The sequence below is a fragment of the Phocoena phocoena genome, chromosome 6 (genome assembly GCF_963924675.1).
Source record: "Phocoena phocoena chromosome 6, mPhoPho1.1, whole genome shotgun sequence".
Taxonomy (NCBI): Eukaryota; Metazoa; Chordata; class Mammalia; order Artiodactyla; family Phocoenidae; genus Phocoena; species Phocoena phocoena.
In genome coordinates, this window is record NC_089224.1 from 31,698,527 (window position 1) to 31,721,646 (window position 23,120).

A 23,120-nucleotide genomic window follows, 5' to 3' on the forward strand; every position below is an offset into this window, starting at 1 on the left:
ATGGACAACCTAGGAAAAATGGGCAAATTCTTAGAAATGTACAGTCTCCCAAGATTGAACCAGGAAGAAACAGAAAATATGAACAGACCAATTACCAGTGATGAAACTGAATCAGTAATTAAAACACTCCCAACAAACTAAAGTCCTGGACCAGATGGCTTCACAGGTGAATTCTGCCAAATATTTAGAGAAGAGTTAATACCTATCTTTGTGAAACTACTCCAAAAAATTGCAGAGGAAGGCATGCTTCTGAACTCATTCTACAAGGTCAGCATTACCCTGATTGCAAAACCAGACAAAGATATCACAAAAAAAGAAAAATTTTTTTCGCCCATCTCACTGATGAACATAGATGCAAAAATCCTCACCAAAATATTAGCAAATTGAATCCAGCAATACATTAAGAGGATCATACACCATAATCAAGTGGGATTTATCTCAGGAATGCAAGGATGCTTCAATATCCACAAATCAAACAGTGTGATACACCACGTTAACAAATTGAAGAATAAATGCAGAAAAGCTTTTGACAAATTTCAACATCTACTTATGGTAAAAACTCTCCAGAAAGTGGGCATAGAGGGAACATACCTCAACATAATAAAGGCCATATGTGATAAGCCCACAGTTAACATCATACTTAGTGATGAAAAGCTGAAAGTACTTTCTCTAAAATCAGGAACAAGACATGGATGCCTACTCTCACCACTTTTACTTAACATAGTTTTGGAAGTCCTAGCCACAGCAATCAGAGAAGAAAAAGAAATAAAAGGAATCCATATTGGAAAGGAAGAAGTAAAATAGTCACTGTTTGTAGATGACATGATACTATACATAGAAAACCCTAAAGATGCTACCAGAAACTACTAGAGTTCCTCAATGAATTTGGTAAAGTTGCAGGATACAAAATTAATATACAGAAATCTGCTGAATTTCTGTACACTAATAACAGAATATCAGAAACAGAAATTATGGAAACCATCCCATTTATCATCACATCAAAAAGAGTAAAACACCTGGGAATAAACCTACCTAAGAAGGCAAAAGACATGTACTCTGAAAACTATAAGACACTGATGAAAGAAATTGAAGATGACAAAAATAGATGGAAAGATATACCATGTTCATGGATTGGATGAATCAGTATTGTTACAATAACCATACTACCCAAGGCAATGTACAGATTCAGTGCAATCCCTATCAAAATACGAATGGCATGTTTCACAGAACTAAAACAAATAATTTCAAAATTTGTATGGAAACACAAAAGACCCCAAATTGCCAAAACAATCTTGAGAAAGAAGAACAGAGCTGGAGGAATCACACACCCAGATTTCAGATTATACTACAAAGAAACAGTAATCAAAACAGTATGGTATTGGCACAAAAAACAGACACATAGATCAATGGAACAAGATAGAGAGCCCAGAAATAAACCCAGGTACTTAATCTATGACAAAGGAGGCAAAAATATACGATGGAGAAAAGACAGCCTCTTCAGTAAGTGGTGCTGGGTAAACTGGACAGCTGCATGTGAAAGAATGAAATTAAAACATTCTTTAATGCCATATACAAAAATAAACTCAAATTGGATTAAAGATCTAAATGTAAGATTGGATACTATAAAACTCTTAGAGGAAAACATAGGCAGAACACTCTGACATAAATTGCAGCAATAATTTTTTGGATTCATGTCCTAAAGTAAATAAAAGCAAAAATAAATAAATAAATGGGACCTAATTCAATTTAAAAGCAAAGGACACCATTGACAAAACAAAAAGACAACCTTTTTTTTTCTATCTATTGTGATGAAAAGGATCATCTAGTTTCCATTTCTACTGAATGGGAGAAAATATTTGCAAATGATTCGACTGATAAGGGATTAATATGTAATATATATAAACAGCTAATACAACTTTACATCAAAAAAAAAATAGACAACCTAATTAAAAAATGAGAAGAAGAACTGAACAGCCATTTTTCCAAAGAGAAAATGGAGGTGGCCAACAGGCATATGAAAATATGCTCAATATTGCTAATCATCAGTGAAATGTAGCTCAAAACCACAATGAGCTATCACCTCACACCTGTCAAAATGGCTATTATCAAATAGAACACAAATAACAAATGTTGGTGAGGATGTGGAGAAAAAACCCTTGTACACTGTCGTTGGAAATGTAAATTGGTGCAACCACTGTGGAAAACAGTATGGAGCTTTCTCAAAAAACTAAAAATAGAACTACCATATGACCCAGCAATTCCACTCCTGGGTATATATCCAAAAAGCCACAAAAACACTAATTTGAAAAGATATATGCACCCCAGTGTTCATATCAGCATTATTTACAATTGCCAAGATATGGAAGCAACTTAAGTGTCCATCAACAGATGAATGGATGAAGACGATGTGATATACAGACACAAACACAGACACACACAATGGAATACTACTCAGCCATAAAAAAGAACAAATTTTGCTGTTTGCAGCAACATGGATGGACTTGGTGGGCATTATACTAAGTGAAATAAGTCAGACAAAGAAAAATACTGTATGATATCACTTAAATGTGGAATCTAAAATATATAACAAACTAGTGAATATAACAAAGAAGCAGATTCACAGATATAGAGAACAAACTAGTGTTACCAGTAGGGAGGGAGGGAGGGAGGGACAATATAGTGGTGAGGAGTGAGAGATACAAAGTATTTGTTGTAAGATAGGCCATAAGGATATGTTGTATACCACAGGGAATATTATCTAATATAATATAATTATAACTAATATAATATCTAATATTAGTAAATGTTAACTGTGTGATAAAACTATATGTAATTTTTTTTCTTTCATGTTTTAGAAGAAAACTTTTTTTCCTACTTTTCAGAAAAAACAAGGAGAGAAATGACAGCCAAAGGTTCTACAGGAATGGAAGTTCTGCTGTCAACATTAGAGGTAAGTCACTGACATGCTTTAATTATGTAGCTGTTAATAGCAACCAATACTGAGAGAAAAAAAATTACAAAGTACAAAATTTTTATCCTAGAGGTAGAGCCAATGAATGGAAGTTTGTTTTCTTTTTTAAATTATTTGGAATGGGGATGTAAACATTCTAACATATACTAGATAAACCTCTAAGTGTATTTCCCTAGGATTATAATGATAACCGTATTTTAAATCTTAATATGCCAATCTAATTGGTAATAGAAAATAAAGCATTAGTTGGAAATAAATCTTTAGCTTAAAATAAATGATTGAGGGACTTCCCTGGCGGTCCAGTGGTTAAGACTCTGTGCTTCCACTGCAGGGGGCATGGGTTTGATCCCTGGTCAGGGAACCAAGATCCTGCATAACATGTGGCGTGGCCAAAAAAAAAAAAAAGATTGAAATTGGAAATTCTCATTTGTTCTGTTAGTTATTCATTTATGTTTAAGTTCACTTCATACATTGGTTGAATAACTATATTATATTGATATTAATTAAGTTTCAATGCTAGTATAACAGTTTGGGGTGGATCAGCAAGACAGTCAGAATCAAGATTTTATATTTTATTCAGTGCAATGTTAAAAATAAGGAGTGAGTGAGTACATTGTATACCTTAGACTTAAACAATGTTATACGTCAGACTATATCTTAGTAGAACTGGAAAAAAAATGATCAGGGAGTGAGTTCATGCGTGTGTGTTTTTTTTTTTTGACTGTGCCGCATGGCTTGTGGGATCTTAGTTCCCTGACCAGGGATGGAATCTGTGCCCTCAGCAGTGGAAGTGTGAAATCCTAACCACTGGACTGCCAGGGAATTCTCTGTTTTTTTTTTTTTTCCTTTAATTGAAGTATAGTATTGATTTACAATATTATATTTTTTATAGTTTCAGGTGTACGGCTTCGTAATTCAGTATTTTTACAGTTTATACTCCATTAAACGTTATTACAAGATAATGGCTATAAATTCCCTGTGCTATACAATATATTCTTGTTGCCTATTTGTTTTATACTTAGTAGTTTGTAACTCAATTCTGTACCCCTAATGTGCCCCTCCACCATCTTCTCTCCCCACTGGTAACCACTAGTTTGTTTTCTGTATCTGTGAGAATGTTCCAGTTTTGCTTTATACATTCATTTGTATTGTTTTTTAGAGTTCACATATAAATGATAGCATACAATATTTGTCTTTCTCTGTCTGACTTGTTTCACTAAGCATAAAATTCTCTAGGTCCATCCACATTACTACAAATGGCAGAATTTCATTATTATGGCTGAGTAATACTCTATTGTGTATATATATATATATATATGTATGTATATATATGTATATATATATAATACTCATATATATATATATATATATATACCACATCTTCTTTATCCATTCATCTGTTTATGGATACTTGGGTTGCTTCCATATCTTGGTTATTGTAAACAGTACTGCTGTGAACATCGGGGTGCATATATCTTTTCAAATTAGTGTTTTTGTTTTTTTCTGGATATATACTCAGGATTGGAATTGCTGGGTCATTCTGTAGTTCTATTTTTAGTTTTGAGAAACCTCCACACTCTTTTCCACAGTGGCTGCACCAATATACATTCCCACCAGCAGTGTACATGGGTTTTATTCTCCACATCCTCGCCAACATTTGTTTTTTGTGTTCTTTTTGTTGATAGCCATTCTGACAGGTGTGAGGTGATATATCACTGTTGTTTTGATTTGCACTTCTATAATAATTATCCTTATTGTACATCTTGTCATGTGCCTTTTAATTTATTGAGACTTGTTTTGTGGCCTGGCATGTGATCTATCCTGGAGAAGGTTCCATGTGCACTTGAAAAGATTATGTATTCTGCTGTTTGGGGATGTAAGGTCCTGTAGATAATTTTTTTAAGTCCAACTGGCCTCTGGTGTCATTTAAGACTACTGTTGCCTTTTTGATTTTGTGTCTGATGAGCTGTCCAGTGATGTAAGTGGGGTGTTAAAGTCTTCTACTATTATGTATTATTGTCAGTTTCTCCTATATGTCAGTCATCACGAATTGTTAGAGTAATGCAAATCAAAATCACAATGAGGTATCACCTCACACTGTTCAGAATGGCCATCATCAAAAAATCTACAAACAGTAAATGCTGGACAGGGTGAGGAGAAAAGGGAACCCTCTTGCACTGTTGGTGGGAATGTAAATTGATATAGCCACTATGGCGAACAGTATGGACGTTCCTTAAAAAACTAAAAATAGAACTACCATATGACCCAGCAATCCCACTACTGGGCATATACCCAGAGAAAACCATAACTCAAAAAGACACATGCACCCCAATGCTCATTGCAGCACTATTTATAATAGCCAGGTCATGGAAGCAACCTAAATGCCTATCGACAGACGAATGGATAAAGAAGATGTGGTATATATACACAATGGAATATTACTCAGCCATAAATAGGAATGAAATTGGGTCATTTGTAGAGAAGTGGTTGGACCTAGAGACTGTCATTCAGAGTGAAGTAAGTCAGAAAGAGAAAAACAAATATATGTTAATGCATATATGTGGAATCTAGAAAAATGGTACAGATGGACCTGTCTGCAAGGCAGAAATGGACACCAAGGGGGGAAAGAGGGGGTGGGATGAATTGGGAGATTGGGATTGACATATATACACTAATATGTGTAAAATAGATAACTAATGAGAGCCTTCTGTATAGCACAGGGAGCTCCACTGTACAGTAGAAACTAACACAACATTGTAAAACAACTATATCCCCTCCCCCCCAAAAAAAACTATAGGGTGCAAGATAGTTTTGTACAGGGATGTATTGTACAACATGGGGAATATAGCCAATATTTTGTAATAACTAAATTGAAAGTAACCTTTTAAAATTGTATAAAATTTTTTAAAAATAAAAAACTGTATTCAAAAAAAAATTATCCTGCTTCCCTGGTAAATGAGATAGCAGTGCAACTTCCATTCAGATTCCAGTGGCCTGAACTCAGTCATATGGCCCAAACGTAATTGCAAAAGAGCTGGAAAATGTGGTTTGGCTGTGTACCCAGGAAGAAGATGAACACTTAGCAATACTGCTCCTGCCGCAGTCCATTCTTTTCTTTAACAAATGTTTGTCTCTCATTCTTCCAACTCCGTCCCCAGTAAGCCAGTGGTCCAGTTAATACCCACAGTGCTAAGACGAGGGTCTCTGGTTAATGTGTGGTGCTTTTTCTGGTCTGGATTTGACTTTCTGGTTCCATTAGTCTCTGTCCTTAAGTGGTGAACTAGACAACACTTATTCCCTTTTGGAAAGGGGAAGAACAAGAGTCCCATTCCAGTCACTGATAACATTGCAATTCCGAAATTCCTCTAAATAAGCACTGTAAAATCCTTCTACTCTGGGGATGAGGCAGTTCCTTGAATAGGCCACAGTTCTGCTGTCTGTGTGGCTTTCTTCATCCAAGCATTGCTTTTAGTAAGAGAAATATAACCAAAGTACAGTATTTAAACATTTTCTCTTATTAGATTGGCTGTTCAGACTTTGGGAAATAGTTACTTTTCTGCATTGTGGGTTGGAGTGTAAATTGCTCAGTGAAGAGCAAGTTAGTAATATCTACTATCAAAATAAATGCCCATATCATTGACCCAGAAATTCTAGGAATTTATCCCATGTACAGTTGTACTTGCTTTCCTGTAAGTGTACGTACTTAGTTTTGGTTGCAATTTTTAATAGCAAAAGATTTAAAAAATTTAAATATCCCATTGATAGGTGACTGGTTGCATAAACAATGGTATTGCCATGCAGTAGAATATATCATGTGGCCCTTAAAAAAGGGTGAAGAAACTATTTATTGACATGTAAAAATATCAGTATAAAAATAGTTATCTATAGAGCAGTAATACCATTTGGAGAAATAAATCTATGTATATATGTGTATTTACATGGATTACTTTTATGTGTGTACAGTATCTTGCTGGATGCATAAGAAATTGATAATGCAGTTACTTTTTGAGAGGGGAGCTCACTGGATAGTCACCATATATACATTGTAGTGCCTTTTATATTTTAATACATTTATTTGTATTGTCTATTTGGTAGAAGTTTATGAGTTCAAATTAATTCCTGTTGATAATAAGAAAATAATAGCTCAGATGATTTCCAAAAAATTTTAAGGACAATGAGACTGAAGTGATGTGTGAGAATAGTGAAAACCTGAATACGTTTATTCTTAGAGAAACCAAAAAGGTCATCTGTAAAATATAGGTGGTTCCCGACAGACAGAAAAAGTTTGGGAATCACAAATTTACAATGTTTTAATAAAGCAAATAAACTATTTATTTCAGAACACGAAAGATCTTCAAACTACACTTAATATCTTAAGCATTCTTGTTGAGCTGGTGTCAGCTGGTAAGTTTTTGTTTCCTTTGGTGTAATTTCTGTTTGTAAACAATGATCAGAAATGCATCATGTGTACTTTTTTTGGAATTTTCTGATACTCATACAGAGGCTATTCTGAGTATTGGAGTTTGGAAGTGAAAATGTCATAGTCTTGTTCTTGCTTTGTTTTTGGTATCTTCTGGTGTCCCTCAAACCCATGTGTTTTCGAGCCTTGAATGTAGAGTTTTGCATCACTTTTATTTACTATCTGTGCTATTTTTAAAACTAACATAAATAAAATAAAATTTTATTTTGATGCTATTTGTTTTCTTTCTGAAGTCATCACTTTTAATACTTCTTTAAAGCTAACAGGTTGTGATATCTAATATGTTATAGAAGAATTTGCGATTTCAACATATTTCTTTCAAAAAACTTCTTAGGTGGAGGTCGAAGAGCGAGTTTCTTAGTCTCCAAAGGTGGTTCACAAATATTATTACAGTTACTTATGAACGCCAGCAAAGAATCTCCTCTGAATGAGGAGTTAATGGTGCAGATTCATTCCATTCTTGCAAAAATTGGACCGAAAGGTAAGGGTTTCGTTTGTATGACTCTCAGGTGGAACTGTTTTTGTTACATCAATTCTGTGTGCCTTGAAACTGGTAAATTTTACAATCTAAAATGCTACTGCTTTTTCTTGGTCTGAGTCATGGAATGCTTTTTACAGTCAACTAGTGACCTGCAAGAATTCAGGATCCTAAATTCCTGAGTAATTCTATTGCATGTGGTGGAAAAAGGAAGAAAAAATGCGTTAAAGTCAGAAGTGTGTCTTGGTGTGTGTGTCCCTGGTATATATATGTTACAAAAGATACACATAACATGGATATTGTTGAGGCCAGAAGGAGGGAGTGTGGATGGGAATGCTTTGAGGAGCATGCAGGTAGAATGTGTTTGCTTTTCATTAATAGTCATCTTATAGTCACGTCTCAGTGCCTAAAAAGCTTACAGTCTAGTTAAGCTTTTAATCATAATCATATAAGAAAGTGATAACAGCTTTAATTATCTCAGATCAACTTTTAGTTGATAATATGAATTTACAATATTAGTTTTAGAAATTTCATTGTTTTATGACATTTCATTTTATTCAGAAGTTATATATGAATAAATTGTGTTTGTTCATTTTTTTTAAACAGACAAAAAATTTGGAGCGAAAGCTAGAATTAATGGAGCTCTAAATATAACCCTGAATTTGGTCAAACAGAATTTGCAGAATCATCGCTTGGTTTTGCCTTGTCTTCAGCTTTTACGAGTATATTCTGCCAACTGTGAGTATTTCAGAGCAGCTTTTAGTTAGCTCAGTGTTGTGAAGTTAACACAAAATGAAAATTCTGTACTTTAACTTCATAAGTCTCTAAAATTCGTGGACAAGGAAAGAGAATATTTAATATGGCTCTTTGTAATTCTAACCCCCCACCACAAAAGTGAGGTAGGGTAAGAAGGTGAGTTGACAAAATCTTCAGAATTCTCATTAATTCCCCCAGTTTGTAAAGGCATGTAGTAAGGGGGATGAGTAGGTGGCCTGTGGAGAAGATTTGGGGGAATATGAGGATATTGGAAGCTGGAAAAACTGCTATGCGTAGTTGGATTTTCACAGATGAGAGGAAAATTGAGAAGGAAGGAATGTGGTGGCATAGTCACCTGGAGCTAATTCTCTTCAGTAATGAATAGGGGAGTAGCAGAACCGAAAATAAATAGCACAGGAGCCTCTGAGGAAGCTGGAGAAAACAGTAATCACAGGGAGAGAGTCTCAGATGAAGTGTCTCCCAATGGGCGTGTACACACACACACACACACACACACACACACACACACACATTCTCTCCCTCTCTCACTAATGTAATATTAGGTCCCAAGCCCCTGAGGTATGGATTTTCTTCTATTCCCTGACTATGGGATTGGAATGATTAATAAAACACCTAGAATTGAGACTGTACAGTACATATTATTATTATTATTTTTTTTAGATTTATTTATTTATTTTTTATTTATTTATTTTTTTAAACATCTTTATTGGGGTATAATTGCTTTACAATGGTGTGTTAGTTTCTGCTTTATAACAAAGTGAATCAGCTATACATATACATATGTTCCCATATGTCTTCCCTCTTGCGTCTCCCTCCCTCCCACTCTCCCCATCCCACCCTTCCAGGCTGTCACAAAGCACCAAGCTAATATCCCTGTGCCTTGCGGCTGCTTCCCCCCAGCTATCTACCTTACTACGTTTGTTAGTGTGTATATGTCCATGACTCTCTCTCGCCCTGTCAAAACTCACCCTTCCCCCTCCCCATATCCTCAAGTCCGTTCTCCAGTAGGTCTGCGTCTTTATTCCTGTCTTACCCCTAGGTTCTTCATGACATTTTTTTTCCCTTAAATTCCATATATACGTGTTAGCATATGGTATTTGTCTTTTTCTTTCTGACTTACTTCACTCTGTATGACAGACTCTAGGTCTATCCATCTCATTACAAATAGCTCAATTTCATTTCTTTTTAAGGCTGAGTAATATTCCATTGTGTATATGTGCCACATCTTCTTTATCCATTCATCCGATGATGGGCGCTTAGGTTGTTTCCATCTCCGGGCTATTGTAAATAGAGCTGCAATGAACATTTTGGTACATGACTCTTTTTGAATTTTGGTTTTCTCAGGGTATATGCCCAGTAGTGGAATTGCTGGGTCATATGGTAATTCTATTTGTAGTTTTTTAAGGAACCTCCATACCGTTCTCCATAGTGGCTGAACCAATTCACATTCCCACCAGCAGTGCAAGTGTGTCCCCTTTTCTCCACACCCTCTCCAGCATTTATTGTTTCTAGATTTTTTGATGATGGCCATTCTGACTGGTGTGAGATGATATCTCATTGTAGTTTTGATTTGCATTTCTCTAATGATTAATGATGTTGAGCATTCTTTCATGTGTTTGTTGGCATTCTGTATATCTTCTTTGGAGAAATGTCTATTTAGGTCTTCTGCCCATTTTTGGATGGGGTTGTTTGTTTTTTTGTTATTGAGCTGCATGAGCTGCTTGTAAATTTTGGAGATTAATCCTTTGTCAGTTGCTTCATTTGCAAATGTTTTCTCCCATTCTGAGGGCTGTCTTTTGGTCTTGGTTATGGTTTCCTTTGCTGTGCAAAAGCTTTGAAGTTTCATTAGGTCCCATTTGTTTATTTTTGTTTTTGTTTCCATTACTCTAGGAGGTGGGTCAGAAAGGATCTTGCTGTGATTTATGTCATAGAGTGTTCTTCCTATGTTTTCTTCTAAGAGTTTGATAGTTTCTGGCCTTACATTTAGGTCTTTAATCCATTTTGAGCTTATTTTTGTGTATGGTGTTAGTGAGTGATCTAATTTCATACTTTTACATGTACCTGTCCAGTTTTCCCAGCACCATTTATTGAAGAGGCTGTCCTTTCTCCACTGTACATTCCTGCCTCCTTTATCAAAGATAAGGTGTCCATATGTGCGTGGGTTTATCTCTGGGCTTTCTATCCTGTTCCACTGATCTATCTTTCTGTTTTTGTGCCAGTACCATACTGTCTTGATTACTGTTGCTTTGTAATATAGTCTGAAGTCAGGGAGCCTGATTCCTCCAGCTCCTTTTTTCGTTCTCAAGATTGCTTTGGCTATTCGGGGTCTTTTGTGTTTCCATACAAATTGCGAAATTTTTTGTTCGAGTTCTGTGAAAAATGCCAGTGGTAGTTTGATAGGGATTGCATTGAATCTGTAGATTGCTTTGGGTAGTAGAGTCATTTTCACAATGTTGATTCTTCCAATCCAAGAACATGGTATATCTCTCCATCTATTTGTATCATCTTTAATTTCTTTCATCAGTGTCTTATAATTTTCTGCATACAGGTCTTTCGTCTCCTTAGGTAGGTTTATTCCTAGATATTTTATTCTTTTTGTTGCAATGGTAAATGGGAGTGTTTTCTTGTTTTCACTTTCAGATTTTTCATCATTAGTGTATAGGAATGCCAGAGATTTCTGTGCATTAATTTTGTATCCTGCTACTTTACCAAATTCATTGATTAGCTCTAGTAGTTTTCTGGTAGCATCTTTAGGATTCTCTATGTATAGTATCATGTCATCTGCAAACAGTGACAGCTTTACTTCTTCTTTTCCGATGTGGATTCCTTTTATTTCCTTTTCTTCTCTGATTTCTGTGGCTAAAACTTCCAAAACTATGTTGAATAAGAGTGGTGAGAGTGGGCAACCTTGTCTTGTTCCTGATCTTAGTGGAAATGCTTTCAGTTTTTCACCATTGAGGATGATGTTTGCTGTGGGCTTGTCATATATGGCCTTTATTATGTTGAGGAAAGTTCCCTCTATGCCTACTTTCTGGAGGGTTTTTATCATAAATGGGTGTTGAATTTTGTTGAAAGCTTTCTCTGCATCTATTGAGATGATCATATGGTTTTTCTCCTTCAATTTGTTAATATGGTTTATCACATTGATAGATTTGCGTATATTGAAGAATCCTTGCATTCCTGGAATAAACCCCACTTGATCATGGTGTATGATCCTTTTAATGTGCTGTTGGATTCTGTTTGCTAGTATTTTGTTGAGGATTTTTGCATCTATGTTCATCAGTGATATTGGCCTGTAGTTTTCTTTCTTTGTGACATCCTTGTCTGGTTTTGGTATCAAGGTGATGGTGGCCTTGTAGAAGGAATTTGGGAGTGTTGCTCCCTCTGCTATATTTTGGAAGAGTTTGAGAAGGATAGGTGTTAGCTCTTCTCTAAATGTCTGATAGAATTCGCCTGTGAAGCCATCTGGTCCTGGGCTTTTGTTTGTTGGAAGGTTTTTAATCACAGTTTCAATTTCAGTGCTTGTGATTGGTCTGTTCATATTTTCTGTTTCTTCCTGATTCAGTCTTGGCAGGTTGTGCATTTCTAAGAATTTGTCCATTTCTTCCAGATTGTCCATTTTATTGGCATAGAGTTGCTTGTAGTAATCTCTCATGATTTTTTTTATTTCTGCAGTGTCAGTTGTTACTTCTCCTTTTTCATTTCTAATTCTATTGATTTGAGTCTTCTCCCTTTTTTTCTTGATGAGTCTGGCTAGTGGTTTATCTATTTTGTTTATCTTCTCAAAGAACCAGCTTTTAGTTTTATTGATCTTTGCTATCGTTTCCTTCATTTCTTTTTCATTTATTTCTGATCTGATTTTTATGATTTCTTTCCTTCTGCTAGCTTTGGGGTTTTTTTGTTCTTCTTTCTCTAATTGCTTGAGGTGCAAGGTTAGGTTGTTTATTCGAGATGTTTCCTGCTTCTTAAGGTGGGCTTGTATTGCTATAAACTTCCCCCTTAGAACTGCTTTTGCTGCATCCCATAGGTTTTGGGTCGTTGTGTCTCCATTGTCATTTGTTTCTAGGTATTTTTTTATTTCCTCTTTGATTTCTTCAGTGATCACTTCATTATTAAGTACTGTATTGTTTAGCCTCCATGTGTTTGTATTTTTTACAGATCTTTTCCTGTAATTGATATCTAGTCTCATGGCATTGTGGTCAGAAAAGATACTTGATACAATTTCAGTTTTCTTAAATTTACCAAGGCTTGATTTGTGACCCAAGATATGATCTATCCTGGGGAATGTTCCATGAGCACTTGAGAAAAATGTGTATTCTGTTGTTTTTGGATGGAGTGTCCTATAAATATCAATTAAGTCCATCTTGTTTAATGTATCATTTAAAGCTTGTGTTTCCTTATTTATTACAGTACATATTATTGCAGAACATCATCACAAAATAATGACAATCAAAGTGGTAGATGCGTGTGTGTGTATTTATTTATCTGTATCTATACTTTGACAATATAGCTAAAGGTGTACTCACAGGAAAATAGTTTTGAATACTTAAATATTTAACACTTAAATAATTAAGAAGCACATAAGGAAATGAATTAATTGGCTGTTTAAACAAAGAAATTAGGAACAGAGCAATAAACATAAGGAAAGCAGAGGAATGAAATAGTAAAGAAAAAATACGTTATGAAATCTTCAAAAGTTGATTTAAAAAATAAAACAATTGGATTAAAAATAAAACAGATAAACCACTGAATGAAGGAAAAAGGAACACAAAACAGACTAAAATTAGAAGCGATAATGGAGTAATAAACAGATATAGAGGAAATTTAAATTGTCATACAAAACTTTAGGAACTACATTTTCGGTGGCATTTTATTTAATTAAGCACCAGGAGGTCAGTAAACAGTGTATCTATAATTTTTAAATAATATTTGTTCAGTATTGAAAATGTTAGGCACAATTTTCTGGTTAGGTAATTATTTGCATGTTCTGTCTAAAGTTGTTACCTGTTTTTCCCTACTGCAGTCGCTTTAGTTAAGGTCCTCATTACCTCTCACCTAGACCACAGTCTCCTAATGTGTCTCTCAAATCCATCTTTCCTACAATGCTGTTAAATCTGACCTGTATCTAAAATGCAGATCTGATTTGTTGTTCCTTTTGGGTAATTCCCTGCAGTTGAAAGAATTAACAGCTTCTAGGACCTTTCATAATTTGTTTTAACTTCTTTTCCCACCTCATCTTCCCATTGGCATGCCTTTGTCTAACACTTTGTTTTAACAACACGTAACTGCAATTTCCCTGCAACATTAAAAAATAAAGCAAAAAAACCCCCCTTCCTTTGAAGTATTGACTAAGGTGGACTTTACGAGGGACTTGAGTTCACATGTACTAAACAATTTGTATATATTTTTGGCTGTGTATCACATGTATATGCATTTCTACTCACTGAGGTTTTTAAATCACTTTACATCTTTTTTTTTCACCTTCCCAGCTGTGAATTCTGTATCCTTAGGGAAAAATGGAGTTGTGGAACTGATGTTTAAAATCGTCGGACCATTTAGTAAGAAGAATTCCAGTCTTATGAAGTGAGTAAATGTATTAAGTGTAAATCGAGGTATACCCTTTGTTATTTTGGGCCTTACCATCTTGATCTGTACAATGAGCAGATTGGGTTAAATTGTATCTAGGGTCCTTTCTCAGTTCTTAAATAGTGATTTAATTATGATACAGATTTTCTTTAGTACAAAGTTTAATCTTCAAAAATATATCAAAATTAGATAAATTCATTGAACATAGTGTTATGGAAATTTAGACTTTGAACATTCCTAGATACTATAATAGGAAAAAAGACCATTTATAGAGTATCATTCATTCAGAAACATTTATTGAGTGCCTACTATATTCCCTACCCAATTTTACAGTCTTTTAATGACTACTTCCTTCAGTTTTACAATTATCTGGATATATTTTAAATTTATACATTTCTTCTTTGTCAAAATCATGTTATTCTTTTTCTTACTTTGAGATATGTATATATATCTCAAAATATGTGTTATATATATGTGTATTTGTGTGTGTGTGTATATATATATATATATACACACACACATCCATAAATAAATAAAAAATAAATATATATACACACATATGCACATATTCATTTGTAGGTCTCTCAACCTCAAAATGAAAGCAGTTTCAGTTATTTCATTATATTTAGTACTTTCTTAAGCCAAATTAATGGTCATTCTTTAAAAAAAATTTTTATTATGGAATTTTTCAAATACAGCATTTATATTATATTAATTATTACTTATTATATTCAACAGTTATCAACATTCTGCCATGTTTGTTTCATTTATTCCCCCTCCAGACTTTTATTTATTTTTCCTGGGGTATTTTTAAGCAAATCCCAGATGTTTTCCACATATATATGAATTTCTGTAAGCAAATACCAGATATTTTCTCACTTTTCCCCTAAATACTTCATTATGTAACTCTGCTAAATAGGGACCTAAAAAATAACCATAATACTGTAATCATACTCAACAAAATGATTAATTCCCTAACACTATCTAAAATCTAGTGTTTAGTTTTCTCCAGTTGTCTCCAAATGCCCTTTAAAGCAATATCAGCCATGACATTTACACTGTAAATTCTTTAGTATGATCACTATCAGACATAGTTTTTTTCTTTTAGTGTTACCAAAGTATCATTTCTTTGTTCAACAATATTAATAATTCTTTAAGATCATCTAATATTTTCTGATTGTCTGAGGAATGTCTTTTTTTTACAGTTGGCTTGTTCAAATCAGGATCCAAATAAGGGCTCTACATTCTACTTGATTGATAAGTCTTGTAATTTTTTGCAGTCAGTAACAGTCCCCCTACTTTTCCGTTCTGTTTTATTTGTTGAAGGAACTGGGTGGCATCTTATAGAATGTCCCAACATAGATTAAGATGACTGTATACTGGGGTCACTTAATTTGTAGGTATATCCCTCAAATTTTCTGTAGACTGATGGAGCTTGAGGCTTGATTAGATTTGTTTTTTGTTTTTTTTTTAATGGTCAAAATATTTCATAGGTGGTGCTGGGTCTCTGTTTTGCACCACTGAAAATCATTGTGTTGAAATGTTCCATCCCCTTTCACCTAAAAACTTAGCAATATTTCATAGCATTGCCTGATCCATTATTTCTTAAAAGGTTCCAAAATAGTGACTTTTCTAATTTTCTCATTCTTTCTACTTTTATTAGCTGTGATTCTGTTATAAGGAAGAACTTGTCCACATCAACTATTTGGTTAAATTTTACAAATGAATAACGTCCAGAACATACTCAGTCTTTTCACCCTTACTTAATAAAGGTCAGATGTTTAGCTTTTACCCTGCTTGAAAATGGAAGCTTACTTGCACATATAATTATTTATTAAATATTATTTGGTGGGATGACAGCATATTTACTTATATAAAGATCATACACACAGTCTTAGAGCATCTGATGAAATGTGACAAGATAAAGAAAATGATTGTTCACAATTAGTAAAACCAACTTCCAGAATTGATGTAGTGTAGTGAGTGGGCTTTGGAGCCCTGCAGAACTTGATTTGCATGTTAGCCCTGGCTTCATGATATGAAGTAAGTTGCCTAACTTTTTATGCCCCAGTTTCCTGTCTGTAAAATGGTAGTATTTGTGCCTCCATCATAAGGTTGTTATGAGGATTTAATGAGGTAATTCTTGTAATTAGCACAATGCCTATATTAATGCAGTGTAATTAGTTTAGGTAAGTAATGTAGTAATGTGGATGTGCATGAATCCTAGTTAATATTAAAAATATATTCTTTATCTTTAAAATTTTTATGCCTTTTCTCTTCTTGATCTTTAAAGTACTTTAAAATTAATCTTGATCTTGGTTATGATCTCCTACTTAAGATCTACATTACTCTATTGTAACCAAGTTACCAAACCTAATATAAAAAGTTCCTAGGAGAAAAGAACATTTCACAAGTATCTGTATAATATACAACATGGACTATTTCCAAAACCATGTAGAAATCAGTGGGTCTAAACTTCTGAGAAAGGAATGTAAGTTATCTACATTATTCCTTCATTCTTTTTTCTATATTTTAAAAAGAAAAACTCTTTAAACTTTATTTTTATTTTAAAAAGGATAAACCATTCATTGACCAGACATCTATATCATGATTCCTTTATTATTTTGAATAATTGTAGGATCTCCCCCTTAATTAAACAATCTCAACATCTAGAGCATTTGTATACCAATTCTTCCTCCCCTTAATGCCGTGCATTTAGTTAGTTGAAGAAGATTGAGGGTTATTATTTATGTTTGAAGAGCAGCGCTTTCCTTTAGAATTTCCTTTCCTTTCCAATTTTAGGTTTTAGATTTAAACACTGTTAATCTAGAAGGAAGCAACTCTAAAAGTTATTGTAACTCTTTCTGAGTTTCACTACAGGTTTGGAGGTTATTGCAAGGATTGACTCCCCCCGCAACTTAAATAACTTCATGAGTACCTGGGGCTTCAGTTTCTCCTCCCTCACTGCTCCCAAATGAATAAGCCACAGGCTGCTTTTAAAGCCATTGTTAGTTATTATTCTGTGTGGGACTTGTGAAGACTGCAAAATATATGAGGAAGTATAAAATATTGGTGCTGAGAAATTCAACATATAAAAATGTACTTTTCAATAAATACTATTCTGTAATTGTTGGGTAACTTTTATATTATAAATTCATACTGGCTTATAACTGACATAGAATTGCAGAAATTCCTTTGTACTGAAGTTTTTAAAAATACCTTTTAAAAAACATCTTGGTAAAACTGTCAAGACGACTTTGCACCAAACTTCATAATTTCTTTTCATCTAATGGGGCTGTGGAACAAGCATGATGGGCAGAAGGCATTGGGTGCATATCCAGTTTTGGCAGCATTGAAGAATAAACATCAAGAGAAAAACATGTAGTTTAAGGCTTAGAAAATGTCAGAGCACTTCTGTTTGGTTCAAATGTGTTGTAAACAACTGCCAGCAGGCAGAAAGACTGTTTCTGAAAATGCTGTTAAGATTTTTAAAATTTTGAATTAAGACTTAGCTGTAGATGGGAAAATTCTGAGTTCATTGCAAATGATTGCCTCTAAGCAATTGTATTAGTTTCCTAGGACTGTTGTAACAAAGTACCTAGTACAAAGTTGGTAGTTTATAATAACAAATTTATTGTCTCTGGAGGCTGGAAGTTCAGAATCAACTTGTCAGCAGGACCAGTGTTCCCTTTGTAACCCGCAGGGGAGAATCCTTCCTTGCTTATTCCTAGCTTTTGGTGGTTTGCTGGCAATCTTTAGTGTTCCTTGGTTGTAGGTGCAACATTTCAGTCTCTGCCTCTATCATCATATGGTGTTCTCTCCTTGTGTGTCTGTCTTCAAATAGTCTTCCCTCTTTTTATAAGAGCATCCGTGTTGATGGATTAAGGGCAGTCTACTCCAGCATGACTTCATTTTAACTAATTACATCTGCAAAGACCCTGTTTCCAGATAAGGCCACGTTCTGAGATGCTAGAGGTTTGGACTTCAACATATCTTTTTGGAGGAGGCTGACATTTCTGATTTCATAATTTTCTTTCTCAACAAGAATCTTGTATGATTTATTTTTCATATCACTTAGTTTTTATGTGACCCTAGGCATATTATATTCTGAAATCCTTAGTTTCCTTATTCATAAAATGTGTCAATTCTATGGGCTAGGATTTTTTTTTTTAAGAATTAAACTAGAAAACACATATACAAGGCATATGTAACAATTTTTGGCATTTATCATGCCTTGCTGAATGAAGTCTTCTTTTTTCCCCAAAATTGCCATTGTACTTAGAAGATCCATTTAGTTCTGATTTTGACCAATTTAAAAGTCATCCTTATTCTGATAGTTTTACAGTCTTAAGTGCATTTTATTGAATAATTATAAGATTATGAAAAGTTTCTTACTGATGATTCAGTGCTGTGAAAATTCTGTTATAATTTTATAGTTTTCATTTACTTTTAACTTGCCATTACCAAAACTGCACATTGTTTTGAGAAAGTTACATGCAGGAGTTTATATTTTTTAGAGCATATACTGTTGTTTTTATTTTACAAGTGTTATCATAAATAAATGTTTATATGGTTGCTTTATTTGTGTCAATAAACCAAAATGTAACTGTTAACAACTTGCTCTAGAGGGTAGCAGTAATGAGCATTTATTATAAATGAGCACTTAGTCTGTACCTAGTCCTGGATTATTGTTTCAGGTTTTATTTTGAACCAATATCCATCTTAAATCAGTATCCGTTTTAAATCTTCTAAGTCATCTTAGAAGTCATCATCTGGTCACGCTATGTGTACCACTAGTGTGTATGTAGCTTTATTAACTTTATTATCTTGTTTTCAGTTTTAATATCTTGAGTAGTTTTTCCATAGATATGTACATTTTATTACATTATCTAGATTGTAAAATTATCTGTGAAAGAGATAACTTTGTTTTCTAATTTTATACCCATGAAGAACCTGCTACTGTGGGTATCTAGTAGGCATTCAACAAATGCTTAGTGATGAGTGAAATGCTTAAATTTGACAGTGTACATATTTTTATGCAAATTAATTATCCTTGTTGAAATCTTACTAAGAGGTACTGGCTTATATTTTTAAAGTTCCTGAAAGTTCCATTTCTTCAATAACTCATTTTAAAAAAAATATTTGAATTACAGGCTTTCCACAGTGATGTTATATATATTTTCAAAGTTGCTTAATGGCCACTGATTTCACTGTGTGTAACTGCACATTTATATTTAAAGAATATATAAGTCCTCTAATGGGCAGTGAGAATTTTTGAGATGTTAATTAGGTCATTATTCTCTTTGGTGCCGTATGGCTGAAAAATGTTAAGGGTTCATACTTCCTCTCCCCAAACCTCCTAGTTCTAAAATATTTTACATTTGTTATCACATTAAATGTTAGGATTATTGCTTGATAGAGCTAAAATACTTTGAAGTCAGATAGCTACGAATATCTATAGAATTTTGTAGTTGCAAACTTTGTGTTAAAACTTGTTTTTGTTTTAATTTTTTTGTGAATCAGAATCTATGATTCTTAGTATTATTCCTTTGTGAACTCTGTCCCAGTCAGACACGGGTACAATGATTCCATTCACCTAACCTCTGATATGAAGACTTAGACATTGTTAATTTTCTTCTTTTTCTTTCTTAAACATTTTTTTTTGGTGCTTTTTTGTTGATATTTCAGTCTTCCTCATATCCAATTTTAACCTGAAGGAAGTGAGGCATATAGAGAAACAGCATATGTAATTGATTATAACAGGAATGACATTTGGAGTAGATACTAATTACTTATCTGAAAAGATTGTATGAATTTACTATTGTAGATTAATTTTACTAGTTTTGTTGTTGTTTGTGTTTTCTCATGTTGACAGGGTTGCTTTAGACACTCTTGCTGCATTGCTAAAATCAAGTAAGTTTTTAAATACTAGAAATACTAGATACTATTTTTCTGAGTATTCTGTCTACTATGTTAAAGAAACTGGAAATGTAGATTTAGTTTATGTTTATAAAGCTTGTTCATAATAATTTAATGTCAAAGTTGATTTTATCTTTTAGTACAGTCGATTGATATATATCTAAGATCATTTATGTTTATTGAGCTCTAATTTATCAGTACATTCATATAATTTATTCAAGTATATTGACTTCCTTTTTCTAAGTTACTTTCATAAACATAAAGCCTTGTTAGTAGGGGAAAGTAATATGTAAATATTATATAGTATCATTTTGAAAAAGTGATGCTAACATGGCCTTGAGAACATCTACCGTGAAGAGTATCTTTGACAACTACTGTCTCTATGTAACATATGATTTTCAGTTAGGACCTCTTTATTAGAAGTTTTATTTCTACCATAAAATTCAAATTTATAACATTAAAAATGACGTAATGTAAATTTACATTTTACTAAATGCATTTACAGACTAAAGCACAATTTTTTTAATCTTCAAAATCGAAGTATTGGAGGAAATGTGTCTTAACACAATATGGTGCTTTTTTTTTGGAGAGTAACCATCCCCATTATGTGCTTTTTTTCTCTCCATAATACTCAGTGTCTGTATTTTAAATATTAATTTTTGTTAGCACTTCCATTCCCCCATTCCATTGGTTGATTAAATTAACATCTTATTTAACCACAATAACATTTAGTCCTAAAGATCTATATTGATGGCTTTCAATGTTATTTTTCCCCAAAACTGTCTATTGATGGTGAGACCTACTTGCCCTTAAGTTTGATGAGAAGGACAGTAGCAAATGATTAATTGATTGAGAATCTGATATTTGGTAATGATTTATTAAATTTAAAGAATCACCTTAGGTATTACTATTATATACTAGAGTGCATAAAATTCAGTTAACAGTTTTATCCTTGAAATGAAATGTGTGTTATTCAATTATATTAGCTATGTAGCTTTGTTTTCATATATGATGTGATAAACTTTAGACCAAGATTAGAATATTTGGATTAATTTCAAAGATATTTGTAGCCTTGCTTTGATGTGCCCTCCCTGCCTTTGTGGTTCAAATTGTTTCAAGATTAATTTTTAAATTAATGTAGGCATATTTTTTTTGATTTAGAGTAGATTAAAATAGCCATTAAAACTAAACTCTTATTAAAGCTTACTAATTTTCAGAATCACTGATGACAAAGTCACTAATTCAAAGTCAGTAAAAACTAAAACTCTAAGTTTCAAGTATTTTTAGAAATCAGTTAACCTAAAATGACTGAAATGCTGATATCTTCAGTTTTAAATAATAAGCTTCCTTTTACTCCCTCCCTTCTTCTCCTTCAAAGGAGGATGGTGGGCAAACATATCTGTTTGCTCCATCAGGTAAAAAAGTAACTGACAAGTAAATGATCCTGGATTGCAGATAGATCTGCTCACTTCTCTTAAGAGTCACTCAGCACCTGTGTTTGAGTTATGCACAAGTTTTTAATTTGATCTTCAATAAAGAATTTAAATATTTCTCATAAATACCATTTAGGCTTTTGGGAATTCCAGTGGAAACACAGTTTGTAATAGGAGTTACAGTGATTCTTAAAAGACATTATGATAGTAGTATATTTTAAGTATTACTGGTAATACTAAGAAGCTAGTAAGCTAAAGGCTTATATATTCCAATTGGTGTAAACGAAATATGTATATTTGTTTAAAATACATGAAACTATTGTTAGTCAGAACTATTGAACTATCCTATAGATAGCCACAGCCTTAGCAAACTAGCTCGTCCAGACACAACAGAGGTATTAAACCTTTTACATAAGAAAGTGCCCCCCTCCTGCCCCTGTGAGTTTCTTCCAGCTCTCAAATATCAGAACATAATTTCTAAGAGGGCATTAATAAGTTTGTTGATCTCAGTGTCTTTATGTTTTAGGTGGGTATTAGCACATTTAAGACTGTAGTAATTCTTTCAGGCAACTAAAAGCAGCACAGCCTTACTGTTGCATTATCTTAGTGTCCATGCCATGAGCCAGGTGGTCATTTTATACGTAAATGTAGATGAGGAAGAGACTGGTATTTCTTTCTAAGTTAACAACCTCAGATGGGTTGGAGTTCCACATTATCTTGCACTCTTATCATTGGCCCACCCTTGTGGTGCTGGGTGGCTCAGGATGTTGCTAAGATATGATCCCCTTGCTCTCATCTTAGTGAAATGCACCCTTTTGGTTAAAAATCTTAAATATTAACATTAAAAAAATGAAGTACATCAAATTTATGAATTTATTTCTGTTAATTTTACCCCAATAAAATTGACTGTTTACAAAAAAAAATTTTGATGCAGTTTTTTCATATATTAAAAAATTAATGACAATAAAGCACTATCTTCTAATCATATAATGCTTCTTACATTTCACTTACTAAAAAGTTGTTTAAGTACTTTTCACTTAGCTTTGTTGTGGCATGGATATTTATATATAATTGTGGGGGTAATTAAAATTTAAAATAATTTCAATAGAAACACATACAATTTGTAGTAGGAGCTACAATCCAATGGAGTTTATTTCACACAAAGATTGTAATAGAAGTTGCGATAATGATAATGGCTTTTAACAAAATCATAGTCACAGCTAGTGAGTTAAAGGCTTATATATTCCTTTTGGTGTAATGAAAGTATATTCATAAGTTTTAAAATATATGAAAGTTTTGTTAGTATTAACATTTAAAAATATACAACCTTAATTGTGTTAAAGATATTTTGATATTTATTAACCACAAAACAATATATGGGCAGGTTTCTGGAAAATTACCTGGAACTTGTCATATTTATGTTGTTAGCTAAAAAATATTTAAATATGTGGTTGCCATTTATTTTTGGAAAAGTAT

At 33.4% G+C, this 23,120-nt stretch overlaps 1 protein-coding gene across 3 annotated transcripts in view; it reads left to right on the top strand.

Moving 5' to 3' along the window:
• The window catches only part of AGTPBP1 (ATP/GTP binding carboxypeptidase 1), a 175,169-nt gene that overhangs the window by 49,023 nt on the left and 103,026 nt on the right, over nucleotides 1-23,120 (top strand). For 2 of the 3 annotated variants that reach the window (XM_065879501.1, XM_065879502.1), the window contains exons 1-6: nucleotides 2,885-2,950; nucleotides 7,312-7,375; nucleotides 7,786-7,932; nucleotides 8,536-8,667; nucleotides 14,196-14,289; nucleotides 20,168-20,205. In XM_065879501.1, coding sequence (XP_065735573.1) covers nucleotides 2,900-2,950; nucleotides 7,312-7,375; nucleotides 7,786-7,932; nucleotides 8,536-8,667; nucleotides 14,196-14,289; nucleotides 20,168-20,205 — 526 coding nt within the window. In that variant the 5' untranslated portion in view covers nucleotides 2,885-2,899. Of the gene's footprint in view, nucleotides 1-2,882; nucleotides 2,951-7,311; nucleotides 7,376-7,785; nucleotides 7,933-8,535; nucleotides 8,668-14,195; nucleotides 14,290-20,167; nucleotides 20,206-23,120 lie in introns of those variants that run through there. The other variant, XM_065879503.1, reaches the window with a different exon arrangement.